This window comes from Scyliorhinus canicula, chromosome 19, assembly GCF_902713615.1.
Source record: "Scyliorhinus canicula chromosome 19, sScyCan1.1, whole genome shotgun sequence".
In the NCBI taxonomy this organism is placed as follows: Eukaryota; Metazoa; Chordata; class Chondrichthyes; order Carcharhiniformes; family Scyliorhinidae; genus Scyliorhinus; species Scyliorhinus canicula.
In genome coordinates this window covers 11,461,494-11,483,975 of record NC_052164.1, presented here as the reverse complement: position 1 = coordinate 11,483,975, position 22,482 = coordinate 11,461,494, and the positions used below count along the sequence as shown (strand labels likewise).

Genomic DNA, 22,482 nt, shown 5'->3' with positions numbered 1-22,482 from the left:
GCAAAGCCAGCATGATTTGGTTTGGCGTGCTAATGTGGGCGTTGGGGCAGGGGGTCTGGTTACAGTTGGAGATTTAGGGGGGATTACTGGGCAGGGGGGAGGAACCCCACAAGTTCCATTAGATCTTTTCTGTTTCACTAGATCATTTCTCGTTCTTCTAAACTCCAACCTATGGAGGCCCAACCTGTTCAACGTTTCTCAAATGCTAAACACCCCATCCCAAGAACGGGCCAAATGAACCCTCTGTAAACTGTAGGAACACAGAACCAGGAGTAGGCCATTCAGCCCATTGTGCCTGCTCCACCACTAATTTAGATCATGGTTGATCATCAATGCCACTTACCTGCACTATCCCCAAATTCCTTGATGTCATTGGTTTCCATAAACCTATATGTTTCCATTTTGAACATTCTCAATGATTGAGCTTCCACAGTCATCTGGAGGAGAGAATTCCAAAGATTCACCACCGGGGCTGGTGCAGACTCGATGGGCTGAATGGTCTCCTTCTGCACTGTAAATATTATGATTCTATGACAGCTGCCACACACAAAGCTGTTCGCCTTGCCTCATTCATCTTCCTTCACGGTTGAGTAACTCTGAAGTGCTCTAACCAAAATGTTTATAAACATCACTCACTTCAAAGGACCAATTTGAGAGCCTCCCAGAATGTGGAGGGAGAGACGGAACCAGCACTATTAAATGTAATGTGCTCCTCAATGGCCACAGCTATACGATCGCAGAAACCCTGCTCAGCCAGTAGAGCCACATCTAATGTACATGGAGCCCACTGGATGGGATCTGCCTCCAGCCCAAGGTCCGAATATTCCACCTATTTAATTCCCAGGAGCAGAGATTTGTCAAACAGAAAATAGTCTATCCTTGAGTAGACATTATGTCTCCTCGACTGATTTACCAAGTCGTTGACCTTCACTTTCAACCTTTTGTTTCCATCAGCCACGACTGCAATCTCAGCTCGAGGGACGCAAGATGGTTCACGTGCAGGGCCGGCTCAAGGTACCGGCAACTCGGGCAGTCGCCCGGGGCGCCATGTGCTGGGGGCGCCATCAAGGAGTGCGTGACTGGCGTCAGAGACCCGGCGCATGCGCAGTTGGGCCGGTGCCAACCAGCGCATGCGCGGTGGCCGCCCCGCACAAACATGGCGGATGGATCCAGGCTCGCCGGTGGAAGAAAGGAGGCCTGCCGATAGAGAGACCGGCCCGCCGATCGGTGGGTCCCGATCATGTACCAGGTCACTCCGCCCCCCCCCCCCCCCCCCCCCCCCCCCCGGTGAACGGAGCCACCCCCCCCCCGAAGGGCGCCAAAGTTCAGCCTGCCCAGGGCGCCAGCAACCCTAGGGCCATTTCTGTTCACGTGTCTCGTCAGCACCTCCTCAACAGCTTTCAGGATCTCGCCATGCTCTCACACCGTCCGCACCACTTTATCCAGCTCCACCCAGAGCAGGCCCAGCATTCCTCAACTAACTTACATATTCTGTCGGAGATCAGCTTCCACAGCTTCTCGAAATTTAAGTTGAAACGTTTCTTGAATTCTTTGGCCAAAGCGCCTGAATGCGTGTCTAATGTGATCGGGACTACCGATGACTGCAGCTCGCCCGAGGCATATCACGAGGCACCCACATCCGTCAAGAGAGCCTGTTCTTGGCTTCCTGGGGTCTTTTCCTTTCCTTTTGTGCATGGATTTAACGCTGGGGGGACTTATTAAACTGGTCGTTTCCTGGTGGAAATCACCAGAACCAGTGGCAAAAAATGCCGATAAATAGCTGGAGCTACCATAAGTGCGACCTCCTTCCTACATATCGCACTGGAAGTCCAAAAATCGGAACTTTTCTGACCTTACAGAATGGAGGAAAATATCTTGAGGCCTTTAGCATAACTTTCATTTGCAAACTTATAAATAATGTTGATTGTCCGTCCAGCGACAGCAGAATCTGGAATTGGGATTGGGCGGAGAATCGTACGTCAGCCGAAAGTCGAGGCCGGTGCCGGGTGCCCAATGGAATGCCATTCTCCGGAGCCTCGACACTGATGTAAATGCGTTCCACATGTACTGTAAACGCCGTTGACGTATCATTAACGGGTCTGAACGAGCAAATTCTGGCCCACCCGCGATGCTCCGCCTCCGCCAGTAAGAATTACCGATGGCGAGGTTCACTTGTGATATTTCAAAATCGGGAAAACAGGCACCGTGGCTGCTGATGGAGAGAAACAGGGCATGAAAAATGACCAACATTGCTAGAGCGGCTTCTTGAGCCGGTGCTAGCTCATTAGGAAGTATTGAACCGCTCTGGGAGCAGTGCCGCTATCGTGCACGTAGAACACTCGCGATTCAGTCCCGCGTCAGCCCTTGATATGAAAAATGAAATGAAAATCTCATTGTCACAAGTAGGCTTCAAATGAAGTTACTGTGAAAAGCCCCTCGTCACCACATTCCGGTGTCTGTTCGGGGAGGCTGGCATGGGAATTGAACCGTGCTGCTGGCCTGCCTTGGTCTGCTTTCAAAGCCAGCGATTTAGCCCTGTGCTAAACCAGCCCCGTAGTGTCTCTTAGTGTCTCTAACGGAGAACCCATCCGACTGTATTTCACAAAGAGCTGTATGTGTCTAAACCCCAACCTACACCGAACCCAAAATAAGTGGAAATCTGTAGAAATATATCAATAAATATGCAATAGAATTTTTTTTAATGCTGCGCCAAACTATCAAAATATCATTATCATATATTTAATGTAAAATGGCTGTGCTGCAAATTCTGTGTAATTCTATGCAATACATTTGTTTTGATTTGTGATAATTAGAAAAAAAGTTTTTTACTGGAACCCGGCCAGGTGAGAATTCTTAGGTGTGTCTCTGCACTTCCAGTGAATTCTCCTTTTGAAACAGTGAAAGGACCTGACACATTGATTGATTCACTCAATTTGGTGCCTGGCCAATGTCCAGGTTGTGAGGCTGCCTGCAATGAAAAGGCAAAGCCTGGTGGGAAGCAGGGAGGAGGGAGGACAGGAGAGGCCACAAATGGCTTGGTTGGTTGGAAGATATCGCAATGTGTGGTTTTAGCAGATTACAACAGGGGGATAGATATCCTGGGCAGAGAGATTGCAGGGGGAGAATGTATGAGGGTGGTACGTTGACCAATTATGAAGAGGGAGACAGATTATTGGAGGTTAAATTGCGTGGATTTGGGAAAGGCTCCTGTTCCTTTCTAGCCTGCAAGCCGTGCTGGAAAGGCACACTGTGCACCATCTCCTGCTTCTCCTGTCGGATTTTCCTGATTGTGTTCTCCTGGTGTCCTGGGTATTATTTGTTCCTCAACTCCATTTTGATCAGGGTTTGGGCCTAATTACACAGTGGAAATTGTTTCCTGTGCCCAGACTGGTGCTGTGTTCACCCCCATGTATTTTCCTGCTTCTGTGGTCAGAGTGGCTGTTTGTACTTTTGTTTTGCCCTTTCTCACGTGCTGTCCTATTTTTAATGCTGTTAAAGTATAAAATCTTCTAAATTATTGAGGTCTCTGGCTGTTCCTCTTTTCGTGTTGTCAGACCTAATGGGAATACCCAAGGAAATCATGTGAAAGATATCCTGGATATAGTGTTGGTAACTGAAGCATCTCTACAGAGAGAAAAAGATTGGCAGTTCAATACTGAACCATATAATCCACAAGGAGGAAAGTGGTGGGCTTACTGAACCTGGTTCGATTCGCAACTTGGGTCACTGTGCGGAGTCTGCACGTTCTCCCCGTGTCTGTGTGGGTTTCCTCCGAGTGCTCTGGTATCCTCCCGCAAGTCCCGAAAGATGTGCTGGTTAGGTGAATTGGGCATTCTGATTCTCGCTGTGTACCTGAACACGCGCCTGAGTGTGGCGACGAGGGAATTTTCATAGTAACCTCATTGCAGTGATAACGTAAGCCTATTTGTGACACTAATAAAGATTATTATTATTACTGTACTTCATGGCAATCTGCGGTTGCCCAGCACTCCCAACGGCCTGTGACATGGAGCGTAATAATGTCGGGAGGAGTTTACATAACTGAGAGGGTGATAGGTCTCCTGAAGATGAGATTCCACTGCCTCAACTGATCGGGAGGATCTCTTCAATATCCTCCAGACTGCATGCTGCTCATTGTGGCTGTATGCTGTACACCGGTTTGCTTCATCACATTAAACTGCTGGGTATTTAACACCCAGCAACAGCATCTCTTCGATTCTAATACCTCGTGTCTGTGTGGGTCTCATCCCCACAACCCAAAGATGCGCAGGGTAGGTGGATTGGCCGCGCTAAATTGCCCCTTAATTGGAAAAATTTTAAAAGATGATACTAATACCTGCCACCGCACAATCTCCCAAAATTCCTCTACACGACCTTCACTGCATGATTCCGTGTGCAGTTCACTCCCTGTGTGTGCCTCTGCCGCTCTCGCTGCGACACCCCAGTCAGGTTGAGACAGGCAAGCGAACATCAGCACTAAAGGTTTCAGGGGAGAGAACAAAAATCAGCAAGTATAACAATGGGTTTCAGGCTGATTTATCTCAAAATCCAATGTCTGAATGATGTCTCTCGCAGCCAGTCAAGTACTGATTCTCCTCCTGCTTGGGTTTCCTCCGGGTGCTCCGGTTTCCTCCCACAGTCCAAAGATGTGCGGGTTAGGTGGATTGGCCATGATAAAATTGCCCCTTAGTGTCCAAAGAGGTGTAGATCTGGTGAGGTTATGGGGTCTCAAGGATAAGATGGGGAAATGGGCCTCCGTGTGGTGCTCTATAAGAGGGACAGTACAGGCTTGATAGGTCGAATGGCCCCCTACTGCACGGCAGGTACTCTATGAAGTGAGAGCACGGGATTTATCTGATCTGCTGCAGCTCTTGGTTCTGCGCAGGCGCTGCGGAAACATTGACCCTTTCGGACAGACATTTCCCCCGTGCTGCCCGCAGTGAGGGACTCTGGGAGAGAGCCAGCACCCGGTTCCTGATGGGAGCTCGCGCTCCGACACGCGCTGCGACCGTTGGCTGCCAGCAGTTTGAATCTGAAAATCAGCGGGCGGACACGTGGACGCGTCGGCGATTGGAGGTGCGCACTTTTAAATTCCAGCCCTGTGGAGCGGGAGCCAGGTTGGCAGCCAGTTAACCACTGCTACCACATTCCCCCCTCCTCACACCCATTCTCCACCTTCACACCCACCCCCTCCTCACACCCACCACCTCTTTCACACACATCCCTCTCCTTCACTCCCACCTTCACAACATCCCCCACCTTCACACTCATCACCAAACTTCACACCCATCTCCCAACTCACACCAACCCTCCCTCCTTCACATCCATCCCCCCACCTTAACACCCTTCACATCTCTCGAACATTCTGTTGTCTATAATCTCCTGGTGAGAAGTACCCAAGATCCTCCGAGTTCTCATATTTATAGTGGGAACTGGTAGTACCCTCTAGTGGTTGTGTTACCCTCAGATGTAATAATTAACCGTTTACTTGTCTACATATATACATATCATTACACCCATCTTGAGATTTGTGGAGAAAATGCTCTGATACTTCCCAATACATTATCTCGCCCTGGTCTCCTCCACTCACGAAGTGAAGTTACAACAAATTGCATTGACAGTACTGCTTGGGTTTCTGCTGCGTTAAAATCCAGATTATAGATCTGCTGGGTAAAGTGCTGACCTCAATCTTGGTACTGACTGTAGCTGACAGGAACATGGAGCAAAAGGAAAAATAAAAGGGGTGGGATTCTCCATTCCTGAGACTGTGTTGACGCAGCGCAGCATTTGTGGACTTTCACGGCAGCAAAACTGGTGGCGCACCTGGACCGATTCTGCCTCTGTTAAGGGGCTAGCACTGGTGTCACGTGAAACACAATCGATTCCAATGAGAAATGGTTTCGGATTTGCAGGTTTCGCGATTGACACTCAGGAGGCTGACAAGCTGCAGCTGTATATACACACTGCACTCCCCACACACACCATCCCAGCCAACAAGATGGCAGGGAGGAGAGCGGCCCCAGGATTTACTGATGCTGAACTGGAGCCCCTCCTGGTTGCAGTGAAGAGGAGGATGACCCTGTACCACGACCTAGGAAGGAGGCTGACAGCCGCCGCCATTTGGACCCTTGACTTTCTGACCAACAGACCACAATCAGTAAGAATGAACACCAACACCTCCCCCACAATAGTCCTCAAGACCGGTGCCCCGCAAGGCTGCGTACTTAGCCCCCTACTCTACTCCCTTTACACACACAACTGCGTGGCAAAACTTGGTTCCAACTCCATCTACAAGTTTGCTGACCAACATTGCTAGAGCGGCTTCTTGAGCCGGTGCTAGCTCATTAGGAAGTATTGAACCGCTCTGGGAGCAGTGCCGCTATCGTGCACGTAGAACACTCGCGATTCAGTCCCGCGTCAGCACTTGATATGAAAAATGAAACGAAAATCTCATTGTCACAAGTAGGCTTCAAATGAAGTTACTGTGAAAAGCCCCTCGTCGCCACATTCCGGTGCCTGTTCGGGGAGGCTGGCATGGGAATTGAACCGTGCTGCTGGCCTGCCTTGGTCTGCTTTCAAAGCCAGCGATTTAGCCCTGTGCTAAACCAGCCCCTTAGTGTCTCTAACGGAGAACCCATCCGACTGTATTTCACAAAGAGCTGTATGTGTCTAAACCCCAACCTACACCGAACCCAAAATAAGTGGAAATCTGTAGAAATATATCAATAAATATGCAATAGAATTTTTTAATGCTGTGCCAAACTATCAAAATATCATTATCATATATTTAATGTAAAATGGCTGTGCTGCAAATTCTGTGTAATTCTATGCAATACATTTGTTTTGATTTGTGATAATTAGAAAAAAACAGTTTTTTACTGGAACCCTGCCAGGTGAGAATTCTTAGGTGTGTCTCTGCACTTCCAGTGAATTCTCCTTTTGAAACAATGAAAGGACCTGACACATTGGATTGCTTCACTCAATTTGGTGCCTGGCCAATGTCCAGGTTGTGAGGCTGCCTGCAATGAAAAGGCAAAGCCTGGTGGGAAGCAGGGAGGAGGGAGGACAGGAGAGGCCACAAATGGCTTGGTTGGTTGGAAGATATCGCAATGTGTGGTTTTAGCAGATTACAACAGGGGGATAGATATTCTGGGGAGAGAGATTGCAGGGGGAGAATGTATGAGGGTGGTATGTTGACCAATTGTGAAGAGGGAGACAGATTATTGGAGGTTAACTTGCGTGGATTTGGGAAAGGCTCCTGTTCCTTTCTAGCCCGCAAGCCGTGCTGGAAAGGCACACTGTGCACCATCTCCTGCTTCTCCTGTCGGATTTTCCTGATTGCGTTCTCCTGGTGTCCTGGGTATTATTTGTTCCTCAACTCCATTTTGATCAGGGTTTGGCCCTAATTACACAGTGGAAATTGTTTCCTGTGCCCAGACTGGTGCTGTGTTCACCCCCATGTATTTTCCTGCTTCTGTGGTCAGAGTGGCTGTTTGTACTTTTGTTTTGCTCACGTGCTGTCCTATTTTTAACGCTGTTAACATATAAAATCTTCTAAATTATTGAGGTCTCTGGCTGTTCCTCTTTTCGTGTTGTCAGACCAAATGGGAATACCCGAGGAAATCGTGTGAGAGAGAAGCTGGATATAGTGTGGGTAACTGAAGCATCTCTACAGAGAGAGAAAGATTGGCAGTTCAATATTGAACCATCTAATCCACAAGGAGGAAAGTGGTGGGCTTACTGAACACGTTACACATACACCCGAGGCGGCATAGTGGTTAGTACTGTTGCTTCACAGCTCCAGGGACCTGGTTCGATTCGCGACTTGGGTCACTGTGCGGAGTCTGCACGTTCTCCCCGTGTCTGTGTGGGTTTCCTCCGAGTGCTCCGGTTTCCTCCCACAAGTCCCGAAAGATGTGCTTGTTAGGTGAATTGGGCATTCTGATTCTCGCTGTGTACCTGAACAGGCGCCTGAGTGTGGCGACGAGGGAATTTTCACAGTAACCTCATTGCAGTGATAACGTAAGCCTATTTGTGACACTAATAAAGATTATTATTATTACTATATTTTATGGCAATCTGTGGTTGCCCAGCACTCCCAACGGCCTGTGACATGGAGCGTAATAATGTCGGGAAGAGTTTACATAACTGAGAGGGTGATAGGTCTCCTGAAGATGAGATTCCAATGCCTCAACTGATCGGGAGGATCTCTTCAATATCCTCCAGACTGAATGAAATGAAATGAAAATCACTTATTGTCACGAGTAGACTTCAATGAAGTTACTGTGAAAAGCCCCTAGTCGCCACATTCCGGCGCCTGTTCGGGGAGGCTGGTACAGGAATCGAACCGTGCTGCTGGCCTGCTTGGTCTGCTTTAAAAGCCAGCGATTTAGCTTAGTGAGCTAAGGCTGTATGCTGTACACCGGTTTGCTTCATCACATTAAACTGCTGGGTATTTAACACCCAGCAACAACATCTTTTCGATTCTAATACCTCGTGTCTGTGTGGGCCTCATCCCCACAACCCAAAGATGCTCAGGGTAGGTGTATTGGCCGCGCTAAATTGCCCCTTAATTGGAAAAATTTTAAATGATGATACTAATACCTGCCACCGCACAATCTCCCAAAATTCCTCTCCACGGCCTTCACTGCATGATTCCGTGTGCAGTTCACTCCCTGTGTGTGCCTCTGCCGCTCTCGCTGCGACACCCCAGTCAGGTTGAGACAGGCAAGCGAACATCAGCACTAAAGGTTTCAGGGCAGAGAACAAAAATATCAGCAAGCATAACAATGGGTTTAAGGCTGATTTACCTCAAAATCCAATGTCTGAAAGATGTCTCTGGCAGCCAGTCAAGTACTGATTCTCCTCCTGCTTGGGTTTCCTCCGGTCCAAAGATGTGCGGGTTAGGTGGATTGGCCATGATAAAATTGCCCCTTAGTGTCCAAAGAGGTGTAGATCTGCTGGGGTTATGGGGTCTCAAGGATAAGATGGGGAAATGGGCCTCAGTGGGGTGCTCTATAAGAGGGACAGTACAGGCTTGATGGGTCGAATGGCCCCCTACTGCACGGCAGGTACTCTATGAAGTGAGAGCACGGGACTTATCTGATCTGCTGCAGCTCTTGGTTCTGCGCAGGCGCTGCGGAAACATTGACCCTTTCAGACAGACATTTCCCCCGTGCTGCCCGCAGTGAGGGACTCTGGGAGAGAGCCAGCACCCGGTTCCTGATGGGAGCTCGAGCTCCGACACGCGCAGCGACCGTTGGCTGCCAGCAGTTTGAATTTGAAAGTCAGCGGGCGGTCACGTGGACGCGTCGGCGATTGGAGGTGCGCACTTTTAAATTCCAGCCCTGTGGAGCGGGAGCCAGGTTGGCAGCCAGTTAACCACCGCTACCACATTCCCCCCTCCTCACACCCATTCTCCACCTTCACACCCACCCCAACTTCACACCCACCACCTCTTTCACACACTTTCCTCTACTTCACACCCACTCCCTCCTTCACACCCACTCCCACCTTCACAACATCGCCCACCTTCACACTCATCACCAAACTTCACACCCATCTCCCAACTCACACCAGCCCTCCCTCCTTCACATCCACCCCCCCCCCCACCTTAACACCCTTCCCCCCTCCTTCACACCATCCTCCACCTTCACACCCACCCCCTCCACACATTCCCACCTTAAGCCCCCCTTCACATCCATCCCCTCCCTTCACACCCATCCTCCACCTTCACAACATCCCCCACCTTCGCACCCATCCCCCCAGCTTAACACCCTTCCCTCCTCCTTCACACCCATCCCCCCTCCTTCACACCATCCTCCACCTTCACACCCATGCCCCCTCTTTCACACTCATCCCGCAACTTCACCCTCACCCCCCTCCGGGCCGCCCCGAGGTTTCGTGATACGGATCTAGAGACCCTCCTCGATGAGGTGGAGCAGCGCAGGGGCATCCTCTGCCCAAGACGAGGGCATTGCCACCCTTCCAGCGTTGTTGGCCTGGCGTGAGGTGGGCACGGCAGTCAGTGCTGTGGGACAGACCCCTTGGTCTGGGGAGCAGTGCCGCAAGAAGCTCCACGACCTCACCAGGGCTGCCAGGGTAAGTGCCACGAGGGTGCCCCCGGGTCACACCCATCCCCCTCCCCCCGTCCCTCATCACCCACCTCCCCCCCCCGGGCACGAGGGGGAGGGGGGCGAGAGTGGTTAACAAAGTTAGCACAGATCCACATGAGCGCTGCAACCCCCTGGAGAGATGCCATGGTGTAGCTGCAATTTTCCCCCAACCTGTGCCAATATCTGAACGCCCTGATGATACCTGCCGAATTGTGCTGATCTATCTATGCCCCCCCCAACAGGACAAGACTGCTCACAACAGCCGGGAGCGCAACAGAACCAGAGGGGGTTCACCCATTATGCACCCCCTGACAGTGTTCGAGCAGAGGGCACTGGACCTAGCTGGAGGATCTGCCACCCGGGAGGTTGCGCAATGCGAGGTTGGAGGTGCAGAACCAAGTGAGACAACCCTGCATGACAACCCCCCCCCCTCCCCCCCCCCAGCCCATCCGCTGTCCCCTCACACTCTACCCACTGGATCCCCCATCCTCTGTCCCCCTCACACTCTACCCACTGGACCCCCCATCCTCTGTCCCCTCACACTCTACCTACTGAACCCCCCATCCTCTGTCCCCTCACACTCTACCCACTGGACCATCCTATGCCCGGCCGAGCGTGTCTAACTAACCCCGTATTATTCTGTTCCCTAGGGCGTGGTGACGAACGTCCAGGGCCGTCTGCTGCCACACACAGGCGACCATCCACGACGACCACCGCACCCAGGGTCGCACGCCAGAGGGTGGCAGGAGGTTGGCCAGGTGTGCCATCCTCCAAATCCGGGACTCTCGAGCAGGACGTACAGAGGACGGACAGTGACGAATTTCCTGGCTGTGCGTTGCCCGAAGGTTGGGCCGTGAGACAGGACAGGACGGGGTCAGTGGACGCAGATGCACAGAGGACGGCAACGCAGTCAACGGACTCACCTGACGCTGAACCGCACATGGGCCGCGTGCGCCCTGCGCTGGGACATGACTGGGACCAGGACACTCCTGACTTTCTGACGGACGAGGACCTAGAGCTTGTAGCACTGCTGTCTCCCACACCATCCACCATCCCAGAGACACTCACCTCAGTTGGGCAATTAAGTGATGAGGCTCCTGGGTCACGGTCTAGTGTGCACCACACAGCTGAGCTGGTACAGCAGGTGGAGGTCGGAGCAGCCAAGGCCCAGCATTCAGCTGCTGCCCAGACGTTTCCCGGGTTCCTGGATTTACTCGACCCACCTGGACAGCCGATGCATTTTGAAACCCAGGGACACAATGACGGGATGAGGGCCGTCTTCCAGCAGTTAGAGGAGTCAAACCGCATCCAGGAGCAGGGAGTGGTGCCGCTCATGGCAGCCACTCAGGCCGACACCACACGGGTGACGTCTGCGGTCGAGTCAATGGGTGAAACGGTTTTGGCCATGGGTCAGGTTCTGCAAGCCGTTGGGCTTCATGTGCACATGTCATCCATGGCCCTGGAGAGGGCTGCCCTCTCACAGGCAGCAATGCGCCAGAGCCAACATGACATTGCCGGTGCGCCACAGGCCCTGGCCGAGTCTCACCAGGCCATGGCCCAGTCCCAGCACGCCATGGCATAGTCCCAGCAGGCCATGGCACAGTCCCAGCAGTCAGTCGTGGAGAGCATCGACCGCCTTACACATGTGCTGGATGGCGTTCCGCACTCACAGGTTGAGGTCGCACAGTCCCGGCGGGAATGTCTCACTCCCTGGACTCCGTCTCTGCGAACCTTCGGACCCTGGTCGATACGGTTGCAGGCCTCCAGGACTGGCAGCGCAAGGTGTCGGTGGGGTGACGGGGCACCTCCCCGCTCGCACCTCCGTCCCACAGTGAGGCCCGGGGGCCACCGGGCTCCCCGAGGGAGGAGGAGGTTCCGGGGCCCATCCCATTAACCATCACTCCTGAACGCTCGGCCTCCCGCCGTCCCATCCCTGGTGCATCGGGTGGGCAGCGGGCAGAGCAGGGTGGCACCAAGTTATCCGAAACGCCCGCGGAGCATCGTGGCCCATCAAGGCCGGGTCGCCCCAGGAAACAAGTGCCGACGGGGAGACATGTCGCGGGGCGTGATTCTCAGCAGTCCGCACCCATTCCTGCTCTACCATCTGGGGATTCACTTAGACGTAGTGGTAGGGCCCGTAAGGCAATGAAGAGGGACACATAGTAAGTTGGCACGGGTGAAGGGCACAGTTTAGTTGTAGGGGCTAGGGCATCTGTATATAATATTCACCATTAAACTCACTGTTGCACCTAACTTGTAAGATTGTGTGATTTTTCTGTTGCCACGAGGATCGTGATGGTGACCGAGTATCGCTGGGGTTGACGAGCGGTGAAACTTAGGTGCCGGGTGTGCAGTCCCTTCGCCCCCACTCCCTCCCACAGCTACCCCAAGCGGGCACATGATGGAGTGTTCCTGACAAAGTCAGTGACCACCGAGATGGATGGTTCAGCTATTGCCATGAGTCAGACTTTGTCTAACGATTCTGAGTTCTCAGCTCATCACAGAGCGGGCTGTCATCATTCAACATGGCACTGATCACACCCGCTAACACAACCATCAATGTCGTGCCATACCGTTGTGCCGCAGTGGTAAGGGTGATCATGAAGTGGAGCAGTGTACGCAGAGCGGGGGTGCTGGGGGGGAGGTGGGGAGTGGTGGTGGGAGTTGTGTGCTGTCTGTCTGCACGACTGCCGATGCAGGTGGTAGTGGTAGTGTTTAACGATGCCGTCGCTCGCGACGCGTGAATCTTGCAGCCACCAACGCGTCGCGTGCCCGCTGCCCTCACTGGTCCGGTGCCGTCATGCAGCCTCCTGGACATTACCAGCACCCGGGTCGTGTCTGTGTGCTGCGCCCGACACACCACCAACCTCCTCCACCTCCTCCTACTCCTCCTCCTCTGTGTTGGCACCACTGCCAGTGGCTTCTCCCTCCGACTCCTCCACCAGGGCATCTCCTTTCTGCATTGCAATGTTGTGCAGTGCACAGCATACCACAATGCGAGCGACCCTCTCAGACTGGTACTGCAGGGCCCCTCCAGAGCGGTCCAGGCACCTGAATCTCATTTTCAGAAGACCAAAGCAGCGCTCCACCATACCCCTGGTTGCTGCATGGGCCTCATTGTAAAGGGTCTCCGCGTTGGTCTGAGGCCCCCTATGGGCGTCATCAGCCAAGACCTCAGTGGATAACCCCTGTCACCCAGCAACCAGCCCCTCAGCTGGAGGGGTCGTCCCTCAAACATAGCAGGGATGAACGACTGCGCAAGAATGTACGCATCATGCACACTCTCAGGGAACCTTGCGCACACGTGCATGATCTTCATGTGGGGGTCGCATATCACCTGGATGTTCATGGAGTATGTCCCCCTCCAGTTAGTGAACACTTCCCTGTTGCCTGCAGGCGGGCGCAAGGGGAGGTGAACACAATCAATCACTCCCTGGACCATCGGTATCCCGGCCACGTTGGCAAATGCACGGGATTGTGCTTCTTGATTTGCTCAGTCCTCGGGAAAGGTGATGTAGCGATCGGTGATGACAAACAGGGTGTCGGTCACATCCCGGATGCACCTGTGGACCGATGCCTGTGATATCCCGGATAGGTCCCCACTCGGAGACTGGAAGGAGCCGGAAGCATAAAAGTTAAGTGCCACCGTCACCTTGATGGCAACTGGTATCGCGTGTCCTCCTCCCGTTCCACGTGGGGCGAGGTGCGCCACGAGGTGGCAGATATGTGCGACCGTCTCTCTGCTGAACCGGAGTCTCCTCCTGCAGGTGATGTCTGGCAGTGTCTTGAAAGACATCCGGGCACGGTGCACCCTAGGCCTCGATCGGCGCCCTGGCTCCACTATCAATGTCTCCTCCTCCTCTCTCCCATGCTGCTCGACATCAGTGCCTGCATCCTGTGCCGTCCTCAACGTTTGGGGGGTCAATGTTCCCCTCGGCATCCCCCTGGCCATGCCGGCCATGAGCGCCTGAGGCCTGTACGGCGACGACGGGCCACTCCGCGGCCATTCCCTCTGCTGCTGCAGCTGCCCCTGTATCCACTGTGGGATGTCGCTGTGGACGCTGCTGGATGTCCAACTGCAGTGCAGCGGCCCCAACCACTGCGCTGAACATAGCCGTTCGGTTTGAATACATTATGGTCACCTACAGAAGGACGGTGGGGGGCAGAGAAACGACATGTTAGACGGAGGTTAGTCGACACCTCGGCAGCCGCCTGCCACGGGATACCTGTGTGTCCCGGTGGCCTGGTCGCGCTGCTGACACGCTGCCAGCCTAACCCCTGGCCACTTTCTGCGTCCAACGGGCAGTTAACAACACGTCCTCCTCACCAGTGCATCAGTGGCCTGTGCCCATCAGCCACACGGCAACCAGCGGCGTGTCCTTGTCACCGGCCATATCTGGGGGTGGACGACCCACTCCACTCACTCCCTCTCCCCCACTCCCACTACTCGCTCTCTCCCCCCCCTCCCATTACTCGCTCTCTCCCCCCCTCCCACTACTCGCTCTCTCCCCCTCCCACTACTCGTTCTCTCCCCCCTCCCACTACTTGCTCTCTCCCCCCCACTACTCGCTCTCCTCCCCCTCCCACTACTTGCTCTCTCCCCCCCCACTACTCGCTCTCACCGCCCCCCCTCACTACTCGCTCTTCCCCCCCTCCCACTACTCGCTCTCTCCCCCCTCCCACTACTTGTTCTCTCCCCCCCCCACTACTCCCTCTCACCGCCCCCCCCCTCACTACTCGCTCTTCCCCCCCCCCCCCCACTACTCGCTCTCTTCCCCCCCCCCCCCCTCCACTACTCGCTCCCCCCCCCATTGGCCGCTGCATTCTCGGCGATGCCTTCCCTAGTTTTCGAAGAATCCGGGACGGTCCGCTCACCTCCTCACTGCTTGTCAGCCAGCACGACTGGCTGACGACTTTAAAAAGCAGGTGTGGACGGCGACAGCGTGACCTGGGGTCACGACATCGGGACTTCGGCCTATCCAGCCCGGAGAATAGCGGGGGTTCCGGAGAATCGCCATTTTGGGTGCATCGGGTGATTCTCCGGGTTTGGGCGCGTGGAACACGACGGAACAGATTTGGCCGTTTTGGAGAATAGCGGGAGCACGTCGGACCGGCGTCGCGGCCCGCTATTCTCCCAACCGGCGTGACATCGGAGAATCGCGCCCAAGGAATTAATATAAATACACTACACCTAACTAGACACTAGAGGGAGCACCAGAGACATCATCACATGCAGGCATACAGTCAATAGGACAGTAGATTAGGACATAACCAATGGCTAGCCAAGACATCCAGACGTGACACTACCACAGGGGGGGCATTACACACACCCATATGTAAGAACACAGCACACATGATCTTTCTCTTTCCACTGGACACTTAGTGAGTACAGACAGGTTTGATTGAAACACATCACAACCACACGTGGATTGTAGCAGACTAGTTAGTTAGTCTGAGTAGCTATAGAGAGATTAACAGGAGAGTCGAATCCAAGTAGGAGAATCGTTAACAGTTAAATAATTGTGTTAAAGCTATCTCCAAATCTGAACCTTCCTTTGTCAGAGTGTACATCAAGGAAGCAGCTTATGCTACGTCAAGAAGCATAACAAATCAACAACATTTCTGTTGTTTTTACTTCAAATTAGTTTAATTTTTTCTTTGGTCTTTGCTGGTCCATGGCTCAACCTTAAACCAAACTCAGGGGTTTAATTTTAATCCAGTATCAAGACACTGACACGATTGGGTGCAATGATGGCTTTACGTCATGTCCGATTTTAACTTAATAGAATCACCTCAGAATTAGAAGCAGGATTGGCCATTTTTACTCTTCATTGACCTCAAACTGATGTTTTGCAGAAGCCATGAGTAATACAATATGTGACAATATGCACAACATGTAACCCAGTGTGGAAGTGAGCCTGACAATGATCTCACCACCCCCTTCAGCCAGCTGTATAGTGTCAGTCAATGACAATATCCAGTAAACTGATTCATTCTCACAGGTGCAATAGGCAGTTTACACACAGATTAATACAACTTTTATTTTTCCTCTTCTTCCAGGCTTCAGGTTCTGTAATGGTTCCTGTGTCTTTGACTTTCAGATAGAGTTTGGGGGCCAGTTCAGCTCACTTGGCTGGACAGATAGTTTGTGATGCAAATTAAAGCCAACAATGTGATTTTGATTCCTGTACTGGCTGAGGTTATTCATGAAGGCCCCGCATTATCAACCTCACTCCTCACTTGATGTGTGATCATCCTCAGGTTAAATCACCATCGGCCAATGGTCATCAGGTGGGACTATGGCGACTTTACCTTTACCTCCAGTCAATACCTGTGTTGGAATCAGCACCTTACCCAGCACATCCACATCAAATACTTAATGGAGAGGCAATTTACTGTAAGTTCCAAGTCATTTTACATAATGAACCTTTTTTCAAATTGTGACAATCACCTGGAAACAAGTTTCTACCTGCAGCATGTAAGATGAGAATTTCAGTTGGTGACTCAGAACTTCCCCAGTGAATCCTGCTTTCAAAACTGTAAAAAGGCCGGAGGCATTAGATTGTTTTTCAGTTTTCTGGCTGCTGAGTTCTATATTTTAAATAATGACTTATCTAGAATGTATATATTACTCTTTGAATCCATCTGGATGATAAAATGACCAATAGTCTTCTTGTTGAAAGGTGAACTATTTAATGAGTAATACAAATAATAATCTGTGAATTCTTGTAACCAATACTAATCTAACTAAAAGAAACAAAATGCAATAGAGATAACTATCTAACTATACACTATTATTATAAAGCAGTTCTAACTTCTCTCACTCTAGCTGTTCTATGTCTTGCTTGTTCACAGTCCTGGATCACACACTCTCAGAAAGAACAGGAATCTGCAGGTATAAATAGTATCTGACTTTGAAGCAGTGTTGAAATGGCTGTACTACATTTACATGCGTTGATCATGTATATTGATATCTGAATATCACTACACTGACCAGTTTGAGAGGCTGCTTGCTATCGGAAAGCCAAGCCTGATATGGAGTGGGGAGGAGGGACAGAGGGACGTATCACGGGTGGAGTGGATGGGACGATACCAACAAGCGGGATCTAAACTGATATCACAGTGAGGGTAGAGATGACATAGCTGGGGGAGAGATTACAGGCAGAGATTTCATGAGGTGGGTGGGGTTGTGGGCATGGACTGATTGAAAGGAGAGAGGCGGCTATGGCAGGAAAGTTTGAGTACACTGGGGAAACACCCCTGCTCCTTCTGGCCCACAAGTTGTTCAGGAAATGTGCTCACATCTGGGATCCAGCAGCTCCTTTCTTCTTTTCATTGCTGGCTTTTCCGGGTTGAGCTCTGCTGGAGTCCTGGACATTATTTATTCCTCAACCCAAACTTGATCAGGCCTTGGATCTCCTTGCTCAGTTCAGATCATTTGCTGTTCCGAGGCTGGTGTTGTGTAATTTTCACCCCATGTCATTTCCTCTATGGTCATGCTGAGTGATGGTCATTTTGTTTCTTCCCTTTCCCTCTTGCTGTCCTACTTTTAATGCTGTTGATGTGTAATATTGTCTGATCTGCCCAGTATCTAGGACATTTTCTGTTTTTGGTGTGTGAGTCAAAATCAGAAAATTGAGGCAGAATTTATAGAGAGAAATCCAATGTACCAAGGATAAATGAACCACAACTACACAAAGAATAAGATTGTCAGTTAAATACACAAGTGTGCTTAGAAAGATAGGGAAGAATAAAGTTGATAGATTCACTCTACTGGTTAGAGATAACAAATGGCATTAGGAATAGGGGACATACCTAATATTAAAATAGAAACATAATCCCATATGGATTGGGATATGGGTTCAGAAAGGAATAATAATGTTGATAGACTTATTGCACAGACCTTGTGCCAGTGAAGTGGAGGAATAAAGATGTAACATGTACATGAAATGAGTGAAAGAACACTATCATCACGAGAAATTTTAGCTCCTTAAACTGGAATCATAGATCATAGAATTTACGGTGCAGAAGGAGGCCATTCGGCCCATCAAGTCTGCACCGGCTCTTGGAAAGAGCACCCTACCCAAGGTCCACACCTCCACCCTATCCCCATAACCCAGTAACCCCACCCAACACTAAGGGCAATTTTTGGACACTAAGGGCAATTTATCAAGGCCAATCCACCTAACCTGCACATCTTTTGGACTGGGAGGAAACCCACGCACACACGGGGAGGATGTGCAGACTCCGTACAGACAGTGACCCAAGCCGGAATTGAACCTGGGACCCTAGAGCTGTGAAGCGATTGTGCTATCCACAATGCTACTGTGCTGCCCTGAATGGACAGATAGTGAAAGAAGAAAAGGGATTGGTGCTCTTTCAGTTTACACAGGATTCTCTTCTTACACAATGTGTAAGAAAGAAGCACTGTGGAATCCAGTACTACAGAATGAATTGAGGCACATAAGTGAAGAAGTGTAAGGGAACATTAAGGTAACAGTGATCACAGGGTTAACGAAGTTTTAGACAATGATTGAGAAAGATATAAATGGGACAAAGACCAAAATAATAGATTGGAAAGGCACATTTTCAGGGGATAAAAATTGAACTGAGAAATCTGAACTGCAAAAGATATTGACAAAGGTTTACAACAGGACTGGGAAAGACTAAAAACACAAATTATGTTTTATTATGATTGTGAGAGCTTGTTTGTGCATAAATTAGCTGCCACCCTCTATTCATTAGAACTGTGACTAATCGATGACCATCTCCAACAAGGAGTATCGAACCATAGCCTCTTGTCATTCGATGGCATTACCACTGGTGAATCTCCCACTATCAACATCCTGGGGGTTACCATTGATCAGAAACTAAACTGCATATAATCACTGTGATCTCGAGAATAGGTCAGAGTCCAGGAATCCTGTGGTAAGTAACTCACCTCCTGACTTCCCAAAGCCTGGGCTGGATTGTCTGCCGGCGGGATGCTCCATTTTGCTGGCAGCCCGGGGGTTTTCCGATGGCGTGGCGCTGCCCCACAATGGGAAAGCCCATTGACCAGCGTCGGCGTAATGAAGCATCCCGCCGGCGTGCTGAAACAGAAAGGTGCGGCGGGACAGAGAATCTAGCCCCCTGTCCACAATCTACAAGACATAAGTCAAGGATATGATAGAATACTCTCCACTTACCTGGATAGTGTGCTCCAACAAAACTGAAGAAGCTTGACTGCATCCAAACAAAGCAGCCTGCTGACTCGCACCCTTTCCACAAACATGCACTCCCTCCACAACCTTGAACAGCGGCAGCAGTGTACACCGCCTGCAAGGTGCACTGCAGGAACTCACCACGGTTCCTTAGTCAGCACCTTCCAAACCCAAACCCTTAACCACTATCATCTAGAAGGGCAGACGACTCTGAGGAACTCCACCACCTGGAGGTGATTCTCCATGTTACCATTCTGATTTGGAATTATATCACCGTTATTTCCCTTTCGCTGGATCAAGATCCAGGATCTCCCTCTGTAATGGCTCGGGGGCAGCAGCAGTTCACCAGCTCCTACTCAAGGGCAATTAGGGTTGGACAATACATGTTAGCTGAGACAGCGACACCCACATCCCATAAATGAATTTAAAGAAACACATTTCAAAGCAATTTAATTGGCTGTAAAGTTCTTTGGCACATCCCAAGGTCAAAAAAGTTGCTAAATAAATGTAAATTATTTTTTTCATTGCTCTTACTATTGAGAGAGAAAAAAACTTTATTGAAGCAAAGTAACAGGTAATACATCACACAAAAGTAAACACTATAACATAGCCTCTAATATCACAGAGAGCTGACTAAGATATAAATATCACAGTTCTTCAATCTCACAAGCAAACACAAAGCACAAAATATCCCCTCGAGATTCTCTGGCCATTGTGATTCACTTTTCCTCCTGGCAGTGCATCTCTGCCCATGTGTTTCCCAGTGGCATGGGGCTTCACTGGGACAGTATAGAATCCCCCTGCCAGCGAATGGCACGTCGCCGAGAGACACGGGGCTGGTAGACAGAGAATCCAGCCCTATATCTCAATTAGCCAACATGAGGACAGGTGAGGATGTTGCGATCAGAACAGCAAAGATATGGAACAATATATCTTGATAGACACCTGATGTACCATCAATTCGACTCAAGACACATTTAGGATCTGAACTGTGGCTTTAATCAGCTAGTTGTTAGCCCTGTGGTCGACTACAGAGAATGACCGACCGCCGGGAACTCTGGGTACTTATACCCCGCCTCTGAGGCGGGGCCTACTTGCCTCTCGACCAATTGGAGAGCAGTCACATGACTAGTCCCAACCAATCGGACGAGAGGCACATGACCAGCCAGAGCCAATGGGAAGCCAGTGTTCTGCACCAATGGCAGTGCTCATATCCATACCACCACATTCACCCCTTGTGGAGAAAGAAGGGGGGGAGGGTTAAGTGGGAGAGAGGGGGGGGGGTCCGAGGACTGGTGGTATGAGCAGTGAAAATCGATAGGGGTGAGCTGCCCACTGGCTCGTGGCAAAACAACACTACTACTAACAACAGAATAATCACAAAAACGTCCAAGAAAAAAAATGGCAAAACAATACTACTACTACTAATAACAACAGAATAAAACGAAATGTCCAAAAAAAGTCCCATGGCCGCATTAGATGGAGACGATCAGCCTGTCGGGTGCCCGTGTTGTTCTGGATGACCTTCGCAGTGGAGCCGGTGACGTCGGGCCGATGGTCGTCCTTGCCTCCGGGAGCGTCGGTCGTAGATATGTCTCCGTACCCCGGGCCGGTGGTGGAGCCGCTGTAATCGGGGGAGAGGGGGCATGTGCGCTGGGGGGAATTGGGGTTGGAGGGGGGGTGTTGGTGTAGGGGAAGAAGGCCGCACGCCGGCGGGTGCCAGGTCCCGGAGCGAGACCGTATCCTGCCGACCGTCGGGAAACTCCACGTACGCATATTGCAGGTTGGCGTGGAGTAACTGGACTCGCTCAACCAATGGATCGGACTTGTGCACCCGCACATGCTTCCGGAGCAGGATGGGCCTGGGGGTGGCCAGCCAGGTCGGAGAGGGGATCCTGAGGACAACTTCCTGGGGAAAACAAAAAGACGTTCATGAGGTGTTTGATTAGTGGGTACAGAGGATAGACCAGATTGAATGCAGGGCGTCGGGGATGACCTCTTGCCAACGGGGAATAGGGAGATCTCTGGACCGTAGGGCCAGCAGGATGGTCTTCCAAATGGTGCCATTCTCCCGCTCGACCTGACCGTTACCCCGGGGGTTATAACTGGTCGTCCTGCTAGAGACTATGCCCCTGCTGAGCAGGAACTGACACAGTTTGTCACTCATAAATGAGGACCCCCGGCCGCTGTGGATGTACACGAGGTAACCGAACAGGGAGAAGATGGATAGGAGGGCATTTATGACGGTTGTTGTGGTCATGTCGGGACAGGGAATCTCGATAACACTCAAGAAATACATGTTACGGTTGTTGGAGGGGAGGGGACCCTTGAAGTCTATACTGAGACGTTCAAAGGGGCGGGATGCCTTGATCAGATGCGCTCGTTCGGGGCGGTAAAAGTGCGGTTTGCACTCGGCGCAGACGTGGCAGTCCTTAGTGACCGTCCTGACTTCCTCGACGGAGTAGGGCAGGTTGCGGGTCTTAATAAAATGGTAGAAACGAGTGACCCCTGGATGGCAGAGGTCCGTGTGGAGGGAGCGGAGGCGGTCAATCTGCGCGCTGGCGCAGGTACTGGGGGATAGGGCATCGGAAGGCTCGTTGAGCTTCCCAGGACGATACAAGATATCGTAGTTGTACGTGGACAACTCGATCCGCCACCACAAGATCTTGTCGTCCTTGATCTTGCCCCTCTGTGCATTGTTGAACATGAAAGCTACTGACCGATGGTCTGTGAGGAGGGTAAACCTCCTGCCGGCCAGATAGTGCCTCCAGTATCGCACAGCTTCGACTATGGCCTGTGCCTCCTTTTCCACCGAGGAATGGCGGATTCCGGAAGTGTGGAGGGCTCGTGAAAAGAAGACCACGGGTCTGCCCGCTTGGTTCAGGGTGGCCGCCAGAGCTATGTCAGACGCGTCGCTCTCGACCTGGAATGGGAGGGACTCATCGATAGCATGCATCGTGGCCTTTGCGATATCCGCTTTGATGCGGCTAAAGGCCTGGCGGGCCTCCACCGACAGGGGAAAGGAGGTGGACTGGATGAGGGGGCGGGCTTTGTCGGCGTAGTTCGGGACCCACTGGGCATAATATGAGAAGAAGCCCAGGCAGCGTTTGAGGGAGTTGGGGAGGGGGAGTTCCATCAGGGGGCACATGCGTTCGGGATCGGGG

At 51.4% G+C, this 22,482-nt stretch overlaps 1 protein-coding gene across 1 annotated transcript in view; it reads right to left on the bottom strand.

Annotated features, from left to right (window-relative positions):
* Positions 1–401, bottom strand: part of LOC119954502 — a 95,116-nt gene extending 94,715 nt beyond the window's left edge. The window contains exon 1 of the mRNA XM_038779789.1: positions 344–401. Within this exon, the coding sequence (XP_038635717.1) occupies positions 344–401 (58 nt within the window). The remainder of the gene's footprint in view (positions 1–343) is intronic.
* Positions 402–22,482: the final 22,081 nt, after the last annotated feature.